This window comes from Notolepis coatsorum (genome assembly GCF_963971535.1).
Source record: "Notolepis coatsorum genome assembly, chromosome: 17".
Taxonomy (NCBI): Eukaryota; Metazoa; Chordata; class Actinopteri; order Aulopiformes; family Paralepididae; genus Notolepis; species Notolepis coatsorum.
In genome coordinates, this window is record NC_140181.1 from 10076695 (window position 1) to 10097519 (window position 20825).

Below are 20825 nucleotides of genomic sequence, written 5' to 3' on the forward strand. Positions count from 1 at the left end.
TATATGAATAATATTATTTTCCAATAAATCCAAGGTCACCATCGTTTTCTTCTGGCTACTGGTATCTGTGATCTTTGTTGGTATACTGGCTTGAATTGGAGCCTTTTCACATAAAGCATTTCCATGGCTAGAGGGCAATTGTTAGCTCTCACATGGGGCTGTCTGTTGTGGCAAGTCTAGGTTAGATTATAATATAATATATAATAATGGTTAGACTAGAAGTCTTTATTTGTCATGCAGTTTAACACACACACGCGAGATGGGCGACCCACAGGAACGTCACACACACATGCACTGAGTCGCCGATGAAATGTCTCTGCACTTTTCCCATCCCGTTGTCCTTCCCCCCCAAGGGCAGCTGGGAGCAGATAGGGCGTCAACGTGAGCCGCGCCCCGGGGACCAATCCAAGTGCTCCTGTCCGTCTTCGTCAAGGACGCCACAGCGTTAGCGATCTGTTGTGCATGTTTTACCATTGGGTTTATCTTATCGGGGGGGGGGGGGGGGGGGGACCCTTGCGAGCACGGGGAGAACATGCAAACTCCACACAGAAAGGCCTGGGAGATACCCCACCTGGGTAACTGGCATCATGGAAACCTGGTCCCCAAGCGGGAATCGAACCCTGGACCTTGCTGTTAACGACTACACCACCGTGCCGCTGATTACTACCCTTGTGCACTGTTTATCATGGTACCAGCTATCGTGACAATTCTGGGTAAGACTATTCAAACCTTTATTTATTCTCGAAAAGGACAATTGAGGTCACCCTCATTTTCAATGTCGAGATTTACAGACATTTCAATGCATACATTTTTTATAATAATAATAACAAACAACTCTATATAACACCCTTCACACATGGACCGCAGCCCAAAGTGCCCCACAGCAAGTTCACAAAATGAACATATAGGCATAAAAATCAGCATACAGCATACTATTACACTTGTGCACTGTTTGTCATGGTACTGGCTGTCGTAAGTCTGGGTTAGACTACTACACTTGTGCACTGTTTATCATGGTACTGGCTGTCGTAAGTCTGGGTTAGACTACTACACTTGTGCACTGTTTATCATGGTACTGGCTGTCGTAAGTCTGGGTTAGACTACTACACTTGTGCTCTGTTTATCATGGTACTGGCTGGCTGTTGTGGCAAGTCTAAATTAGACCACAGCTTTGCATTATAAGGTTCTATGTTCAGAGTCGTTTTGAGATATTGAGCCTTTTTTTTTTATCTCCAAAATGATATTGTTCATATAATGTACCTCTACAAAGCTCTTTGGGTGTTCCAATTTTCTTTATGTACGTTTAAAAGAAATCCTTTAAATTAAATTGTTCATTCGTTTTGTTCTATAGTATGTGAGACGTACATAAAAAATTATTGGAACACCCAAAGAGCTTTGTAGAGGGACATTACATGAACAATATAACTTTTGACCAACGTCAATAACCAAGGTCACCATCGGCTTGTTCTGGCTACTGGGATCAGTGATCTTTGTTGGTAAACTGGCTTGATAATAGGTTGGGTGTTATTGGCTACCAAATTAAGAGAAAGGGGGATAAAATCAGATACAAATTTATGAAAAAGGAAATGTGGGAACATACAGTAGGCCACATGACATGCGAAATACGGTAGGCTACTGAACAAAATGGATCTGGTCCGAAGCATCGTCGTCTTATACAAATCGTTAGATTACATTTTCCGACCAAAATGGTTGACGAACAAAGACAATGCTAATGTTAAATTGGATTTGACATACTCTGACATCATCAGAGAGTATGGTATAGATTTCCACAGCAATGCGGATGATACACAATTGTAAATATCCGCTGAACCAAATGATGCCCACAGCAATAAACTCTGTATAAACTGAAGTCCTACTTGTTGGCCCCAAATCAAAAAGAGAGATGCTAACAAATAATCTGGGAAGTTTAACCACTTGGATTAAACCGGAGGTGACAAGTCTCTGTGTCGTCCTGGACTCAGATTTGAACTTCAACGCCCATTTAAACAGTGACCAAAATAGCCTTCTTTCATCTCAGAAACATAGCGAAGGTTCATAAATCAAAATGATGCAGAGAAGCTAATTCATGCTTTTATATCTAGCCGACTAGACTATACTGCAATGCACTATTCACTGGTTTCCCCAAGAAAACGACTGAAAGACTCCAGCTCATTCAAAACACTGCAGCTATAGACTACTAACTAATACCAAAAGGAGGGAACACATTAGTCCTGTCTTAGCTACTCTACACTGGCTTCCTGTAACTTTTAGAATTGATTTTAAGGTGCTTCTCCTCACATACAAACCTCTAAATGGACAAGGACCCAGTTATATTGCTGACTCTCTAATAAACTACACACCCGCCAGAGCACGACAATCATCAGATGCAGGTCTGTTAGAGGTTATACCCAACAATATTAGGGAAGGGCCAGGGTGCGAACCATGGGGGAGCCAGGGGAGCCATGGCTTCCCTACACTGTAAGAAAAGAAGCTGCAAGAAAACGGTAAATGTCTGGCATCAATGTTGCCAAATACTTACTGTCAAATTACAGTAAAATCAAATACATTTACAGATTACAACCTTTATTTAATGGTTCATATTTTGATAAAAGGTAATTTACTGTATTTTTATGGCATTTACACTTAAAGTAGAAAAACAAAAGTAATCTGTAAAATAATACAGTGAATTTCCCGTGAAAAAACATAAATTGTTTACAGTGTAGATGAGACATCAGCTCCCATGAAAACATGATTTGTGGATTTTTGGGGGGGTCTCTAAAATACTGACAATAAATGCTATTTTTTCCATGCATTTCAAATGTTCTGTAATTTTCCCCCTCACAATGTAGTCTCCTCCCCCTCGTATGTATATATTTTCTGTTAGGATGTTTGTTGACAGCTGCTCTCTGCTGAGCTGCCTCGTCGCTTCCATCTGCTGGTCAAAACCTGTATGTACCCAAGGACTCGGTGAACTACTAATTGCTACATTAAATTAATCAGATACCTGGTTGAAAGTGAAATGCTGTGTACATCCCCTGCATTAAATCCACGGAGGACGCCATATCCCATGTGCTGCACACAGCAGCATCACACCTGGACAAGAGGCAGGGGAACTATGTGAGAATGCTATTCATCGACTACAGCTCGGCATTCAATACCATAGTCCCCTCCATACTCATAGCCAAGCTCAGGGACCTGGGCTTGGGCTATGACCTCTGCCAGTGGGTCTTGGACTTCCTGACTGGCAGACCCCAGGTGGTGAGAGCAGGCAACTGCACCTCCTCATCCATCACCCTCAACATAGGGGCCCCCCAGGGCTGTGTTCTGAGTCCCCTCCTCTACTCCCTGTACACACACGACTGTGTGGCTCAGCGAAGTAGCAATACAATCGTCAAATTTGCTGACGACACAGTGGTGGTGGGCCTGATCTCTGCCAACGACGAGAGGGCCTACCTGGAAGAGGTCAAGGTCCTGGCGGGATGGTGCCAGGAAAACAGCCTCTCCCTGAACGTCAGCAAAACAAAGGAGATGATTGTGGACTTCAGGAGGTCGGGGGTCAAGGACTACAGCCCCCTCAGCATCGACGGGGCACCGGTTGAGAGAGTCAACAGCTTCAAGTACCTCGGAGCCCACATATCCGAGGACTTGACATGGACCACACACATTAACAGTGTGGTGAAGAAGGCACGACAACGCCTCTACTTCCTCAGGCGCCTAAGGAAGTTCCAAGTCAGCCAGAAGATCCTTAAGAACTTCTACTCATGTACAATAGAGAGCATCTTGACCGGCAACATCACCTCCTGGTTTGGGAATAGCACTGCAAAAGACCAAAGCAGACTACAAAGAGTGACACGTTCAGCCGAACGCACAATTGGAGGGGGGCTCCCCACCCTCCAGAACATTTACTACAAGCGTTGCAAGGGGAAGGCTAAGAGAATTATTAAGGACTCGAGCCACCCGAACAACTGCCTCTTTGAACTGCTGCCGTCAGGCAAGCGATACAGGAGTCTCAAGGCGAGCACAGAAAGACTCAGAAGTAGCTTCTATCCTCAGGCCATCAGGCTGCTAAACGAACAATGAATGAACACTACACAACAACAACCACCAAACACACATAGCACACACATCCACACGCACACACTCACTTTAAACAAACACACTGTAGCACCCACTCCACACACTTTATAGCACACACCCACTTTAAACAAACACACTGTAGCACCCACTCCCCACACTTTATATTTATGGATGAAGGATTGCACTACAACTCGTACACCTTACTGTAAATTGTACCTAAAATTGTACCTCATCCCATTTCTGCTTTGCACTAGATAGTACTGTACATTAGTACACTGCATAGTATTGTGTATTGTATATTATATGGTAACTCAGAACATTGTACATATGTCTATACCGAACACTGTGACCTCATTTTCTTCTTCTAAATTCATGCTATATTATGTTATTATGTTATTTGATACTATCTTGTCTAGCACAGTCTCTGGAGCGTAACAGTAAGAAGCATTTTGTATGAAAGTATTCTGTACTTCTGTATGACAACTATTAAAGAACTTGAACTTGAACTTGAAATGAATGGAAGTGTCAGTGTTTCTGTAGAGGAGATGTAACGCCTGCTCTTGTCGGCACTGCGCAGCCGTGGAATCGCAAGGCCATAGATTTAGAATAGATATAGAAAGGGCACATTGTGGTGTATCATAATTCATTTGTTGAATACAATAGGATTTTTATAACGTTGACACAAATTAAGGAATATTTACACTAAGTTCTCTTTTACCTCTTATTTAATTCATTCATTAATTTAATTGTAGGTACTGTTTATATTGTACATAGTCCTGTGTGTTGTATATTGTGTCCTATGTTACTTTTGTGTTTATTGTCTCTTTCTATATACACCGTGGGAAGGGGGGCACGTAATTGAATTTTTCTGTATGTCTTGCACAAATTGGAAAATGACAAAGTTGACTTTGACGTTTAACATGTGTCTATAGTGTCAGACACTAATTGTAATGTTAAAAACGGATACTGCTGTAATATAAAGTGAAATTGTACCATGCCTCAATGTATCAACTTTAAACATACACTAGATGTTAATGTTAGAAATGTTCATTTCCATTATTTCCACCATGTGCAACATTTCCTAAGAACAGCCATGTCCATGTTCTATCAACTCCAAATCTGTGCTATGAGCTCAATTCTCCCGGTGCATGCAGAAGTAGAATTGCTGTCTTGTTTTGGATGAATGAGTAGAAATGAAAAACGGAAATCTTGTTTTATTAAAGTAGTTTTTGACATGTGATATTTTATTTTATTTTATTTTATTAGACATTAAAAATACAAGATTCCAGAAAAACGTCAAGGATGCTACACAAAAAAGTCAAGACTTATTTCCATTGTGGTCCTTGATATAGATAAAGATATTGTTTCATTGTGTATTGATTAACTTTACATTTGCGCTTCATTACTTTACAAACGTTATACTGGCACATGGGTCTAATACAGCAATGGATTATGGGTAAATGCAACGTTAAAGCAGTGCCAATGTAAGACTGACTTTACATTAAACGAATGACAATAATATAGTATAAAGTAGGGTATTATTTGGACTAAAGAATGGTGTTGTTTCACCCTACTCGCATGTTGAGGGAGAGCACCATACATTATACACTGAGGAACCACGGCCGAGAGTGAGCTCTCCGGGAACAACCCCACGTTGCCCGACAGTGTACAAGTTAGTGCCAACCGCCAATAAACATTAGAAGAAGAAGAAGAGGAAGAAGCCACCCAATGAAGAAGAAGAAGCTTTCTCGGCAACCGGCTTTTGCGCTGACTCACTGTGCCAACGGTCGTCATGGAGAGGAATTGCAGCCATTTTGTATAAATAAAAAAAAATGGAAAAATACGGGAAAATATTTTAACGGGAGGACAGCGGGAGAGAAGGTTGAAATACGGGACAATCCCTGGAAAACGGGAGGGTTGACAGGTATGATTTAAATATGTGCGTCTTCATCATCCATGCATGCAGACCTGTGTGGTGTGGACTATGTGTGGTTCTGTAACGTTACTCATACCTATAGCCTATGTCAGCATTGCAAGCGTCACAGTAAAGTCCTCCCTGTGAGGCACGTGCAGCGCTTATTGGGGACTGGAACACGGATATGCAACGTAAAGAAGCACCCGTCGCCAAGTCTTTCAGTAGGTTTTGTGATCTGCACAGTGTCAGCCAACTAATCACCCAACCCAACCCACAAGAGTGTGTGCTTCAACACAAACTACCATTGATCTCATTCTGACCTCAATTCTGACAAGTCCAGGATCTCCAATAAAGGGTTTATAGCATGCAGGTTAAGCGATCATTATATGATATTCTGTACCCGCAAAAAGCTAAAACAAAAGGCCGGCTGTCACAAAACAGTCACATCTATAGGACCTCAAACCCTACTCTAGTGAGGAGAACTGGAGAGCCTAGACTGGTCAGATGAGCTCAGTGGTACACTAGTTGAAGAAACATGGCTTGGTTTCAAAACCAAATCCTCATCAATACTAAACAACATGGCCCCCCTAAGAACCACCAGGGTTAAAAACCGTGCTGAGCCATAATGCACTCAGACATACTAACCTCTATGAAAACCAGAGACAAAAAATGCTCTGAACTTCATAAAAGTCAGTCAAAGCTTACCAAATTCTCATCAGTGATCCGTGATCTCCAAGCCCACGTGTTTAAACTCAAACAACAAAGAAACAGGCTAAGAAACGATGTAAACACTGTGATCACATCTGCAAAAAAGAATTTCATCAATGATAAAGCTGAGGAAAACAAAAACAAACCCTGTGAACTTTGGAATGAATGAATGAATGAATGAAAACTTTATTTAACAGATTGCAGAATGGGTACAATACAGTACGGCTCAATACATACAATTGTTAAGGGGATGCAGACCTGAGAAAGACGTTTGTCTTGTTTCCATCAGGGTCCCCCATTTTCAATTCATATGGAAATTACTCAACAACCAAGTAAAACACTAAAAACCAGATTTTCAAACATCAACATAAAGACAGAAAACACTCATCACAGACAAGCTGGATGTGGCCAATTACTTAAACATTTTCTTTACAAACAGCCACAACACTGGTTAATAAACTACCCTCCCACTCTGGGCATTTTGGGGTAGAACACATCCTAGCCTTCTACAAAAGCCTAGGGGTCCGCAAAGACGACTTCAAACTGGAAATGGTAACAACAGATGAGGTGCTAAAAAAACTGAGCGCCCTCCAACCTAACAAGGCCACTGGCCATGAGAACATCCCCTCCAAATTCCTCAGAGACTCAGCAGCCACCATCACCCCAGTCATCATCACCCACATAATAAACCTCTCCATAAAACGGATACGTCCCCAAAGACTTCAAAAAATACAAAAGGCCTTCGAGACTGTCAATCACTCCATTCTGTTTAACAAGCTAAAAGCAATTGGTTTGATAGTTCATTGGTGAGCTGGATGCAATCCATACCTGGAGGGGAGAGAACAGATGGAGGGGAACAGTACACTGCCCCCCCCCCCCCCCCCCCCCCCCCCCCTCCCAGTGAGCTGTGGTGTTGCACAAGGAAGCATACACCTTTACTGTTCCTAATTTATGCAAATGACATGGCATCAGCTTGTGACTGCAACTTGTTCCTGTTCGCGGATGACTCAGCCGTGCTGGTCTCTGACAGGGACAAGTTGCAGGTTGAAAAAGCCCTCAGCTCTGAACTCGGCAGAATCTGCACCTGGCTGATAACAAACTATCATTACACATGGGTAAAATTATTCATTGAGTCCATTATCTTTGGATCAAATAAAAAACTCAGCAAGGCCAACGGCTTCTGTTACATTGGGTGACAATATTGTCACAAGGAAAGATGAGATTACCTACCTGGGTTCCATCCTAGAGGGAAATCTTTCCTGTGACAAAATGGCAACCAATGTAAAAAAATAAATAAAAATCTTGTACCGGATCTCCTCTCTGGTAAACGAGAATACCCTGAAGACTAACGAGCACTCGTTCAAGCCAAGGGTACTATGACTGCTTGCACCTCATGGTACCAAAGCACCTCAAAGGCCCTAAAAACAAGACTACAAACATCACAAAACAAACTGGTCAGACTACTGCTTGACCTTACTCCTAAAACCCACCTCCCATCATATGTATATACTCTGTCAGGATCTATGGGTAACAGTACTGTATATTTGAATATCGTATATGTCACAAATGTATCAGTACTAAATACCTATATGTCCCTATGCCATAAATGTCATGTATGTTGTGTATGTCATAAATGTCAATATGAATTGAAAATGGGGGACCCTGATGTAAACAAGACAAGCGTCTTTCTCTGGTCTGCATCCCCTTAACAATTGTGTGTATTGAGCCGTACTGTATTGGACCCATTCTGCAATCTGTTAAATAAAGTTTTCATTCATTCACCTTACCCCTGCCCATTTTGACAACCTAGGATGGCTTAGAGTAGACGACAGACAGTACAGCAACTTGCAATGGGACTGGTCTACAAGATTGCAGAATGGGAACAATACAGTACGGCTCAATACACAAAATTGTTAAGGGGATGCAGACCAGAGAAAGAGGCTTGTCTTGTTTACATCAGGGTCCCCCATTTTCAATTCATATTGACATTTATGACATACACAACATACATGACATTTATGGCATAGGGACATACAGGTATTTAGTACTGTTACATTTGTGACATATACGATATTCAAATATACAGTACTGTTACCCATAGATCCTGACAGAGAGTATATACATATGATGGGGAGGAGACTGTACATTAGGAGGGGGTGGGTGGGTGGGAGAGAAATATACGGTGGGGAGAGAATACATGCGGTGGGGAGGAGACTGTCTATTATTAAAATGGGGTCCTCCATTTTCAATTCATCAAGACATTTATGACATACTTATTTCTTACTGATCTAAAGCACTTTGAACTGCAATCCCCTGTATGAAAGGTGCTATACAAATAAAGTTATTATTATTATTATTATTATTACTACCGGAAATGTGGGAACATAGGGCTGTGGGAAATCTCGCGCGCCCAGTCCTCGCGCCCCCAGCAGCAGGGCACAGCGTTGCCACATTTTATCCAATAGAAAACGGTCATGTGATGCTCAGCCAATCGGATAGAGCAGCCCCTCTTTGCCGGGCATAAATAGCCCCACCCAGCGAAAGTCGGTGAATAACTTCTTACAACGGACTCATAAAGGTCTACCTGTGAGAGTTAATTTAGCCTCTTCCTCCCAAGACAATCTTCTTCACTTTCGACGCTCACTTCAGAAACATGGTGAGTATTATTACACAATTAAACCTCTTATCTGTCAGATCAGTTACGAATCAGCCGTTAACTGTGAGAAGGATGCGTTGGAAACGCGGTCTCATTTGAATGACAAACAAAACCGTCGCTAGTAGGCCGTACGGTGATGGCGGAGAAGGGGCTAGAAAACCATTATCGTTCCCACCTCCTTGGCGCACTGCACAATTTTCACCCTGGGCCTAAAGATGTATCCGTGTAGATTTAGGAATAAAAAGGTATCCATTTTCAATCCCGCCCTTTTTTTGCGCACATGATTTTAAAGTCGGCACTATATCTTGTAGAAGGCTCTAGAATCTTTCCTCGCGCACGGATACTTGGTCACGGTAGCGTAGTTTTATTTGACGTAATGGGTGCGACTTCGGTCACGTAATCTTGCGTTCGACCAATGGCAGCTCTCGTTGTTGCGAGGAGACGGACGTAGGGCGAGACAACACAACGGATGAGAAAAAAAATGACATCCCCCAGATTAACGTTACATAACACGACGAAAACGGGACACAACCACCTTAATTCGCAAAAGGGTTTCTAAACAATGTTATATATCCATCTCACGTCCGTTCAGAAAGAACGTGTACAAGATGGTGGGATAGATATAGAAACTGCGTCAAACGGTGGCTTAACCAGCGGACCTACCACCAGGCCACAATCACCATTATTACGGAGACATACAAACATTGTTTTAGAGATCGATTTGTATCATAATGTGATGTATATCTGTCGTGTGTGTGTCATAAATGTCACGATTAATTGAAAATGGTCGCACCCTGATTAGATTAGATTGTATTTATACAACCGAGATTTGGCACTCAAACCTAAGGTGCGGCAAATATAATCGCAAGTAATGAAAGAGAAACATAAAATCCTATACAGAAACATTAAAATGCTATACAATGTTACAGGACCCTGTACAATATACAAATGAAGAACCATACAGAATGACAATACACTACACAAATAACCATCGGTGTCAGACGGTAGTGGGTGGGTAGGATGTTGCAGTGTGGAGGAGGGGCGAAATGTAAATTACCCTATACCAGTCTACATTTGATGAGTCTTCTTAGCAAATATGTGTGCCACACTGTCCCGTGTATGGCTAGCCATCAGCTAAGAATGTGAATGATGCAAGAAGTTATGACGCATTATCATCGGCTTTGCCAGAACTCTCTATATGCCCCAGACAAGTGACGCATTGTACCAACACTGCAAAAGGGCCAAGTGACTAAGCAGCTATGTGTGTGCCCCCTCCACCCGTTGGCAATGGGTGGCACGTGGAGGATGGGGAGTTAACGGTGACCTGGATGACTACAAATCCGGCCCCTGATTTAAGTGTGTTGCAGCAGGTAGTCCACTGCGGTTGCAAACAAGGAAAATGTGAGACGGGAAGATGTTCATGCGTGTCTGCAAAAGCTGCCATGATGTACAGATCTTTGTCGATGCAAAGGAAACCGAGGATGGGGCTACATGATGGGATGATGACTCGGATGATAGTGGTTGGGGGGGTGATTACATCAGTGTTGCCTGGGAAGTGTGGTGGTGGTGGATGATGGTGTGGATTGGGGTTGGGATGTATAATAGGGTGTGTTGTGCCGAATTCAGACTCCCTGCCACAATCCGACTCAGGCTGGAAATAATCTAATTGCGATTTTTTTTTTGGACAGATATTGCGATTAAATTATTTTTTTAACAGCCCCACAGAGGTTTATTGTAAGATGCGGCTTGCATCTGGCCTATGCGGTGGGTCTTTTCGGGACACTGAGCCTGTACATTTATCTTTTTACCTGGGAATCGATACCGGTACCCAACGGTACCTTTTTTTCCCTGTACTTTACTCTCCCTCTCTGAAGTCTAAACTTCACAACACACAATCTAAAAGCCCTTACCTCCCTCTCCCAAACCGATCTTGTATCCCAATGGGACTTCCTGGTTAAATAAATTTAAAAAAAAAATCGTTTTTTTGCGATGCATCATTCCAAATCGCGATATCGATTAATCGTGCAGCCCTAGCATACAGTGACATCATCCTATCGGCATGTAATACATTCGTTGTTAGAACTCAACTCATATTCGCATGTCATCTGCTCAATTTCTGCTTCCAGCATTTTTATAAAGCGGACAGAAATGCGCAAACGTTTTGATGCTTTGACATTGTGAAACGAAATTAATGGATTTTCAAAGCTGTAAGCAGAATACAATTATAGGAACACCCACGATATAGGCTACCTAGGGAGGTGTGTATTCACAATGGAGACTAATTGGTCTCGACCAATTGCTCATAAAACGAGGTAATCTGCTGAAATGGGCTCAAAACGTATGACAACGTAATAATTTTAATATTCTCATGTCTTCATCGGCTCCATTTCTGCATCCAGCATTTTTATGTGGAAGACGTATGACATACGTGAGTGAGATTTCTAGGACACATTGTACAACCGTTTAAAACATTAAAGTACAGTATGCCTTAAAATGGCCAAAGCCAAAAGTATTGGTATTATATCAGCGGCCGATATTAATTATATATTCGGAACGATACCGGCGGCCGATATATCGTGCACCCAGTGTTTCCCATTATTTACCTAGACTGTGGCGGCCTGCCACAGTTTTATAATTAACTAAAAAAAACGTCTTTTTTTATAATGTTTGCCAATAGGGATGTATCAGTAGTAGTCGTAATAGTAATTACTATATTTTATTTTCTAAAATAAACCAGTTCAACACAGGTAACCGCTCCTCGAGACACCCCAGCCGTTTTGTTAAATCTTTGTTAAATCCCACCACCTGATTCAACTAATAAAGGGTTAGTTAAGTTGAATCGGGTGTGCTGGTGGTGGAATTTAACAAATGTATTTAACGGCTGGGGTGCTTCGAGGAGAGGATTGGGAAGCTCTAGTCGATTTTGTGTTTGAGCACAACGTTCATCATAGATCTAGCCCCTTTATTTTGCTCTCAAAGTGCACAAGATTGATGCATTTACCTTTAAAATGTACCAATAAAAAAATCCCCCCTAGAGGGTCCAAGGTTCACCCATCACACTCACAAAATCCTGTGGGAAACACTTAACTTTGTTGTTCGTTTTTCCCACCGGGTCATAGGTGACGAGAGCGTGAAGACAAGGAGATCAATGACACTAGCACTAGTTTAAAGATGAGGGACTGTTGACTAGGGCTAGACCATGACACCTTTGGCCCAAATTTCAATATTTGGTTGCTTAGATTTGACACAAAAACAACTTGTGCCCGATGCATGTCAAATGGACAGATCCTTTTAAAAAGAGTGAACAAAGGAGTTTTTAATCAGCATTTTCTTCCAAAAACATGGAACAAGCACCACCGCCGGGTTGTTCATCAAGAGCTTTGTTGGCAGCGCCTTGCTATTATCTGCCAAGAGGTTCAGCTAACCAATACCAGGACATTCTGTCCACATGAGCATTGCTGACGCACAATACATCATAATTAGGGTTGGGCATCGTTTGGTTTTTAACGATTCCGATTCTTTGAGTTTCAGGTCAAAACAGGTCACAGCTTATTTCGCAGGAGTTTTTTTTTTTTTTTTTTGAGACATCTTATCTTTCACATGTCACTTGATACAGTTTAATTTGGTTGATGTACTGTAACTAGGGTATTAATTAATAATTTTCTTTTTAAGAATCTAAATGCAAATATGTTACTTCCGGTTCCAGAACCCGAAGTTAGGAACCGGGGTTCCTATTAGAACCCGTTTTCGGTGCCCAACCCTATCATAATGGAAAACAATAGATTGCAGGGGATGAGTTATTAATATACATTAAGTGAGCCATAACAAAAGTACACTGGAACATCTGGGTTCACACTAGACGTGTTATTAAGCGGAGATGCATATTAAGGCTGGGTATCGTTTTGAAAATGTATGACAGATGCCAAAACGATACCTTACTTTGCTGAGTCATGTCAGAGGCGTTACATTTTGGATTGTGATTATACCAAAGAAATTAACTTGGAACAAACAAATTGACTGGCTCACGGGACACTGATGAGATGGAACTACTTTGGTAGTTAAAAAATCACTGCCCAGACCGAAGGAGGGGGTAATTAGTTTACTTGTTTGTTACTAAGGGTAGTAGTTAAAGGGTAGTAATTGAGGTAGTTTAAATTGACACAGTTGGAATTTGGTTTTTGTTCTTGTAACTTGTAACAATAGTTTTACAAAACAATTAAAAGATCTCCTTTTCTTCCAGCGTGAATGTATCTCAGTCCATGTGGGTCAGGCTGGTGTCCAGATCGGCAATGCCTGCTGGGAGCTCTACTGCCTGGAACATGGCATCCAGCCGGACGGAAAGATGCCCAGCGACAAGACCATCGGAGGAGGAGATGATTCTTGCAACACCTTCTTCAGTGAGACTGGAGCTGGCAAACACGTCCCCAGGGCTGTGTTTGTAGATCTGGAGCCAACTGTCATCGGTAAGCTCCTTTTAAAAATGTGAAACATACAGGTATTGTACTCAAATGCTTTCATTAGCTCTCATTTAACTTGATACTTATCTTTCCCCTCAGATGAGGTCCGCAGTGGAACTTACCGCCAGTTGTTCCACCCTGAGCAGCTGATCACTGGCAAGGAGGATGCTGCCAACAACTACGCCCGTGGACACTACACCATTGGCAAAGAGATCATTGACTTGGTCATGGACAGGATGCGTAAATTGGTGAGTACCACAGCAGAGATTAATAATATCGAATTGATATATCTAAATGTGAAAATGGTTTTGTTGACCCGTGTTCCCCTCCTTCTCCTCAGGCTGACCAGTGCACTGGCCTTCAGGGCTTCCTGGTCTTCCACAGCTTTGGAGGTGGTACCGGCTCTGGTTTCACCTCCCTGCTGATGGAGCGCCTGTCTGTTGACTATGGCAAGAAGTCCAAGCTGGAGTTCGCCATCTACCCAGCTCCCCAGGTGTCCACCGCTGTGGTGGAGCCTTACAACTCCATCCTGACCACACACACCACCCTAGAGCACTCAGACTGTGCTTTCATGGTCGATAATGAGGCTATCTATGATATCTGCTGTAGGAACCTTGACATTGAGCGTCCATCCTACACTAACCTCAACAGGCTTATTAGCCAAATCGTGTCCTCCATTACTGCCTCCCTCCGTTTTGATGGTGCTCTCAATGTTGATCTGACAGAGTTCCAGACCAATTTGGTGCCATATCCTCGTATCCATTTCCCTCTGGTTACCTATGCCCCAGTTATCTCAGCTGAGAAGGCTTACCACGAGCAGCTCTCAGTGTCTGAAATCACCAATGCCTGCTTTGAGCCGGCCAACCAGATGGTGAAATGCGACCCTCGCCACGGCAAGTACATGGCCTGCTGCCTTCTGTACCGTGGTGATGTGGTGCCCAAAGACGTCAACGCTGCCATTGCCACCATTAAAACCAAACGCACCATCCAGTTTGTTGACTGGTGCCCTACTGGTTTCAAGGTGGGCATCAACTACCAGCCCCCCACCGTAGTCCCTGGTGGAGACCTGGCCAAGGTCCAGAGGGCTGTGTGCATGTTGAGCAACACCACGGCTATTGCTGAGGCCTGGGCTCGGCTTGACCACAAGTTTGACCTCATGTACGCCAAGCGTGCGTTTGTGCACTGGTATGTAGGTGAGGGCATGGAGGAGGGAGAGTTCTCTGAGGCCAGAGAGGACATGGCAGCCCTGGAGAAGGATTACGAGGAGGTGGGAGCCGACAGCGTGGAAGGGGAGGATGGCGAGGGAGAAGAGTATTAGACACGGGTCACTTGATGTTTTTTTCCAAAATTCTCTACTTATCCCCTGCTATTTATTGTTTTCTATTCTAATCATGTTCTACAACAGCTCAAATAAAACGTATGGCGAGGGAGAAGAGTATTAGACACGGGTCACTTAACGTTTCATTCCAAAATTCTCAACTTATCCCCTGCTATTTATTGTTTTTCATTCTGATCTTTATGTTATGTTCTATAACGGCTCAAATAAAACGTTTTTAAAATGAGATATTGACTTGTGATTTCTTAAAGTGCACCCTACATGACATTTGTTTACATTTTAAGGATGGTGCTACTTAAATGTTGGTGCTACTTAAATGTTATGTGATTAATATTAAATATACATTGTACCATTTTGGATAATGTAACTAGTGCAGAGCCAGTAGAGCTACATTTATCAGTTAGCTTTAGATTCCTGTTATTTATTTCTCCAGCCAAGCGGACTTGTCGTTTCTCTACATATACAATATCGCCATCTAGTGGTCAATGCTGAAACGACACACTAGCAGGTGAGGGGTAAGTGAGTTTAGAATATTGATTCAACATTTTATTAACAGATTGCAGAATGGATACAATACACAATTGTTACTGATCAACAGGCTAATGTGTCACACTTGAGCGCTAGTATATATTTTTTACATTATTCCAGGTATTTGATTCAAATGTCATACGACAAGTACAGTACAACGGGAATAAGTTGGGCATCAGTAATATACAATGTACAGGTGATCAAACTGGGTATAAAATATATAAATTACTAATAGTGCTATCAGAGTTGTATTAATATGTACCGTGATGCATATAAAAGTAATCAAAAGCCAGTATGTTATATTTACATGTAGGAATATTGCACATGGTAAAGCTGCATATAAATTCTTTGATCTGACTTCTGTATTGCAAGATCTCTCAAGCTTTGAATTATAAGGTTCTAAGTAGTTGAGATATTAAGCCTTTTTTTTTTTTTTTTTTTAATCTGCACATACTATAGAACAAAACTAAGGGACAATTTAATTGAAATCATTGCTTTTGTTAAGTACATTTCCTAAAGTTTTAACACAAAGAGCCATACATTTAATAGAGGTACATTATATGAATAATATTATTTTTCAATAAATCCAAGGTCACCATCTGTTTGTTCTGGATACTGGTATCGGTGATCTTTGTTTTGTATACTGGCTTGAATCGAGCCTTTTCACAAAGCATTCCCATGGCTAGAGGGCAATTGTTAGCTCTGATTGATTAATTGACTGATTGAAATTTGTATTAACAGATTGCAGAATGGGTACAATACACACTTGTTAAGGTGATGCAGACCAGAGAGAGACTTTCGTCTTGTTTACATCAGGGTCCCCCATTTTCAATTCATAACATATATGACATACAGATGGACAGTACTGCTACATCTATACATTTATGACATACCAAATTTACAAATACAGTACTGTTTGTGATACAAAAGAGTCTAAAAAAGAGTATATACATTGGAGGGGGGTGGGAGAACTACATTGGAGGTGGTTAGTAAGACTATTCAATTAAATTCAAACCTTTATTTATTCTCAAAGGACAATTGAGGTCACCCTCATTTTCAATGTTGTCGAGATTTACAGACATTTCAATGCATACATTTTTTATAATATAATAATAATAAATAATAACTATCTATATATCACCCTTCACCTTCACACATGGACTGCAGCCCAAAGTGCCCCACAGCAAGTAGCACAAAATTAACATAGGCATAAAATCAGCATACAGCATACTACTACACTTGTGTAATGTTTGTCATGGTACTGGCTGTGGCAAGTCTTAAGTTGTTAGACTACAGCTTTGCATTATAAGGTTCTATGTTCAGAGTTTTGCAATATTGAGCCTTTTATTTTTATCTCCACATACTATAGAACAAAACTAATGAACAATTTAATTGAAAGCATTTCTTTAAACGTACATAAAAAAAAATTGGAACACCCAAAGAGCTTTGTAGAGGTACATTATATGAACAATAGAATTTTTTACCAACGTCAATAAATCCAAGGTCACCATCGGTTTGTTCCCGAAAAGGTCTCAAATGGCCCTAAGAGAAAGCCCTTTTTGTCGTAAGTCCTTGGATCTTTGTTGGTATACTGGCTTGAATTGGAGCCTTTTCACATACATCACTTCCATGGCTAGAGGGCAGTGTTGTACAACTTAAATTGTTAGCTCTCACATGGGACTGGCTGTTGTTGCAAGTCTAGGTTAGATTACTACCCCTTGTGCACTGTTTATCATGGTACTGGTATGCTGTAAATCTAGGTTAGACTACTACACCTGTGCTCTGTTTATCATGGTACTGGCTGTTGCAAGTCTAGGTTAGATTACTACACCTGTGCTCTGTTTATCCTGGTACTGGCTGTTGCAAGTCTAGGTTAGATTACTACACCTGTGCACTGTTTATCATGGTACTGGCTGTTGCAAGTCTAGGTTAGATTACTACACCTGTGCTCTGTTTATCATGGTACTGGCTGTTGCAAGTCTAGGTTAGATTACTACACCTGTGCTCTGTTTATCATGGTACTGGTATGCTGTAAGTCTAGGTTAGATTACTACACCTGTGCTCTGTTTATCCTGGTACTGGCTGTTGTTGCAAGTCTAGGTTAGATTACTACACCTGTGCACTTTTTATCCTGGTACTGGCTGTTGCAAGTCTAGGTTAGATTACTACACCTGTGCACTGTTTATCATGGTACTGGCTGTTGTTGCAAGTCTAGGTTAGATTACTACACCTGTGCACTTTTTATCCTGGTACTGGCTGTTGCAAGTCTAGGTTAGATTACTACACCTGTGCACTGTTTATCATGGTACTGGCTGTTGCAAGTCTAGGTTAGATTACTACACCTGTGCTCTGTTTATCCTGGTACTGGCTGTTGCAAGTCTAGGTTAGATTACTACACCTGTGCTCTGTTTATCCTGGTACTGGCTGTTGCAAGTCTAGGTTAGATTACTACACCTGTGCACTGTTTATCCTGGTACTGGCTGTTGTTGCAAGTCTAGGTTAGATTACTACACCTGTGCACTTTTTATCCTGGTACTGGCTGTTGCAAGTCTAGGTTAGATTACTACACCTGTGCACTGTTTATCATGGTACTGGCTGTTGCAAGTCTAGGTTAGATTACTACACCTGTGCTCTGTTTATCCTGGTACTGGCTGTTGCAAGTCTAGGTTAGATTACTACACCTGTGCTCTGTTTATCCTGGTACTGGCTGTTGCAAGTCTAGGTTAGATTACTACACCTGTGCTCTGTTTATCCTGGTACTGGCTGTTGCAAGTCTAGGTTAGATTACTACACCTGTGCACTTTTTATCCTGGTACTGGCTGTTGCAAGTCTAGGTTAGATTACTACACCTGTGCACTGTTTATCATGGTACTGGCTGTTGTTGCAAGTCTAGGTTAGATTACTACACCTGTGCACTTTTTATCCTGGTACTGGCTGTTGCAAGTCTAGGTTAGATTACTACACCTGTGCTCTGTTTATCATGGTACTGGCTGTTGCAAGTCTAGGTTAGATTACTACACCTGTGCTCTGTTTATCATGGTACTGGCTGTTGCAAGTCTAGGTTAGATTACTACACCTGTGCACTGTTTATCATGGTACTGGCTGTTGCAAGTCTAGGTTAGATTACTACACCTGTGCACTGTTTATCATGGTACTGGCTGTTGCAAGTCTAGGTTAGATTACTACACCTGTGCACTGTTTATCATGGTACTGGCTGTTGCAAGTCTAGGTTAGATTACTACACCTGTGCTCTGTTTATCCTGGTACTGGCTGTTGCAAGTCTAGGTTAGATTACTACACCTGTGCTCTGTTTATCATGGTACTTCAGGGACAGAGCTTTCAGTGTGGCAGCTCCCACCCTCTGGAACTCCCTCCCCGCAGAACTCCGCAACGCCCCAACTCTGGACTCATAAAAAAAAAACTCAACTTGGCCTTTAACCCCTAATTTCTCACTTTGTATGTTGTGTCTGTCCACTATGTTTGTTACTTTTGATATTTCCCCCCCCCTATGTAAAGCGACCGTGGGTCTTCTGAAAGACACTATATAAAACAAAGTTATTATTATTACTACTGGCTGTCGTAAGTCTGGATTAGATTACTACACGTGTGTGCACTGTTTATCATGGTACTTACTGGCTGTTGTGGCAAGTCTTGGTTGGACTAATGTCAACTACAATCATATCATACCAGGATACATTTCCATCAACCAATGACGTTGTACAGAAATCCCCCACTAAATGAGGTCCAATAATGTGTTGCTAATTTGAGGGGTGATTTGCTCTTTCCATGTACATATGTACAGCAACGCGAGGGGTCTGAGACGGACCCAGTCCACAGCCCTGCTCTAAAAGAGGGTCTGGTATTCATAGCCCACCATGGGAGGGAGGGGCAGGGGACGTCTGTCAGGCTGGCAGACAGGTGGTGTTTAAAAATACTATGTTTGCTCCCTTGGTTACTAGATGGAATTTATACTGGATAGGAGGTGAAATCGGGTAAGAATTGTCTTCAGGACCCCCCCCCCCCCCTCCCCAAACAAGAATCTCATCTAGACCTAAAACAAACAAGAGCTACCAAGGTGTTAAAACCAAGAGACCATGTTGATAAAGAGGCTGCATGTACCAACAAATATACCCGATGATTTCAGGTTAAATGGACACTGTTTGTTAGACAACATGTTCCTTTATTGATCCCCTTGAGGGAAATTTGGCCGTCGTAGCAGCATGGGGAGGGGGATGGGCAGTACAGGTATGGGCATGGGGTTGTGAGTGACGACTCGTTGATGCTCACTTTGCACAAACAGAAACAATACGTCGACCACAGTTTTGTAAAAGTAATTTTTATTACCATTTTCCATTTTGTAATTCAGACCATCGGGGGGCAAACATACAATGAAATAAACCCATCAGTCATTTCATTAAATAAACTGTTGCATCTGTGTGAGGGAGAAGCAGAAATAAAATAGGGGATTTTTATTTATAATCTAATTTAGAATTAAACAGACACGTGTGAATGCCGTCGTCGTCTGCAAATGAGGAGCATTCATTCACACGTTTCTTTTTTTTTGCAAGCTCGTATTTGTATTTTACACACACAGCCGTCGGTCTTGAGGTTAATTTGTGACCTCGAGACTCTTGTGTCACCAGGATACCGGCAAAAAACCTTCATCTGAAGTGATCTCTCTGTTGCATCGAAACTATCGAACTATCTACCCGCTACATTTATTCAGGGGAAACTAGAAGTACAATACAGAGGTGTAGGTTAAGGGGGGGGGGGGGGGGGGCTGTAGGGGACATGTTTATATTGAGAAGAGGTCAATTTGTCCCCCTCAAAAAATATAGCTAATATGAAAGACGACCCAAAACACGTGTGATATGTTTTGAATGTGCAGAAACAATACATGAGAATGAATATTTGAAAGCAATACAGAATGCCTGAGAGCCTTACTGCATTATATTCCATTATATTTGTGTCAGCGGGTACCCGAATGATGTCTTTTCCTTTACATGAATAAAGACATTTCCACCATGAGTTGATGCAGAAAATCGGTGCATAATATTACACCAGAATGCAGGAAATGTTTGATGCTCAACATTTCCCGGGGGAAGACCCCCCCCCCCCAGACCCCCCACTTAAGGTGACTCCCCAATG

General features: G+C 42.0%; 1 protein-coding gene across 1 annotated transcript; it reads left to right on the top strand.

Annotated features, from left to right (window-relative positions):
- Window positions 1-9223: 9223 nt before the first annotated feature.
- On the top strand, window positions 9224-15375 carry LOC311244584 (tubulin alpha-1C chain-like). The gene is made up of 4 exons (XM_084334170.1): window positions 9224-9356; window positions 13597-13819; window positions 13913-14061; window positions 14154-15375. Exons 1-4 carry the CDS (start codon window positions 9354-9356, stop codon window positions 15129-15131), a joined length of 1353 nt encoding a protein of 450 aa, XP_084190296.1. The 5' UTR covers window positions 9224-9353; the 3' UTR covers window positions 15132-15375.
- The last annotated feature ends 5450 nt before the right edge of the window (window positions 15376-20825 follow it).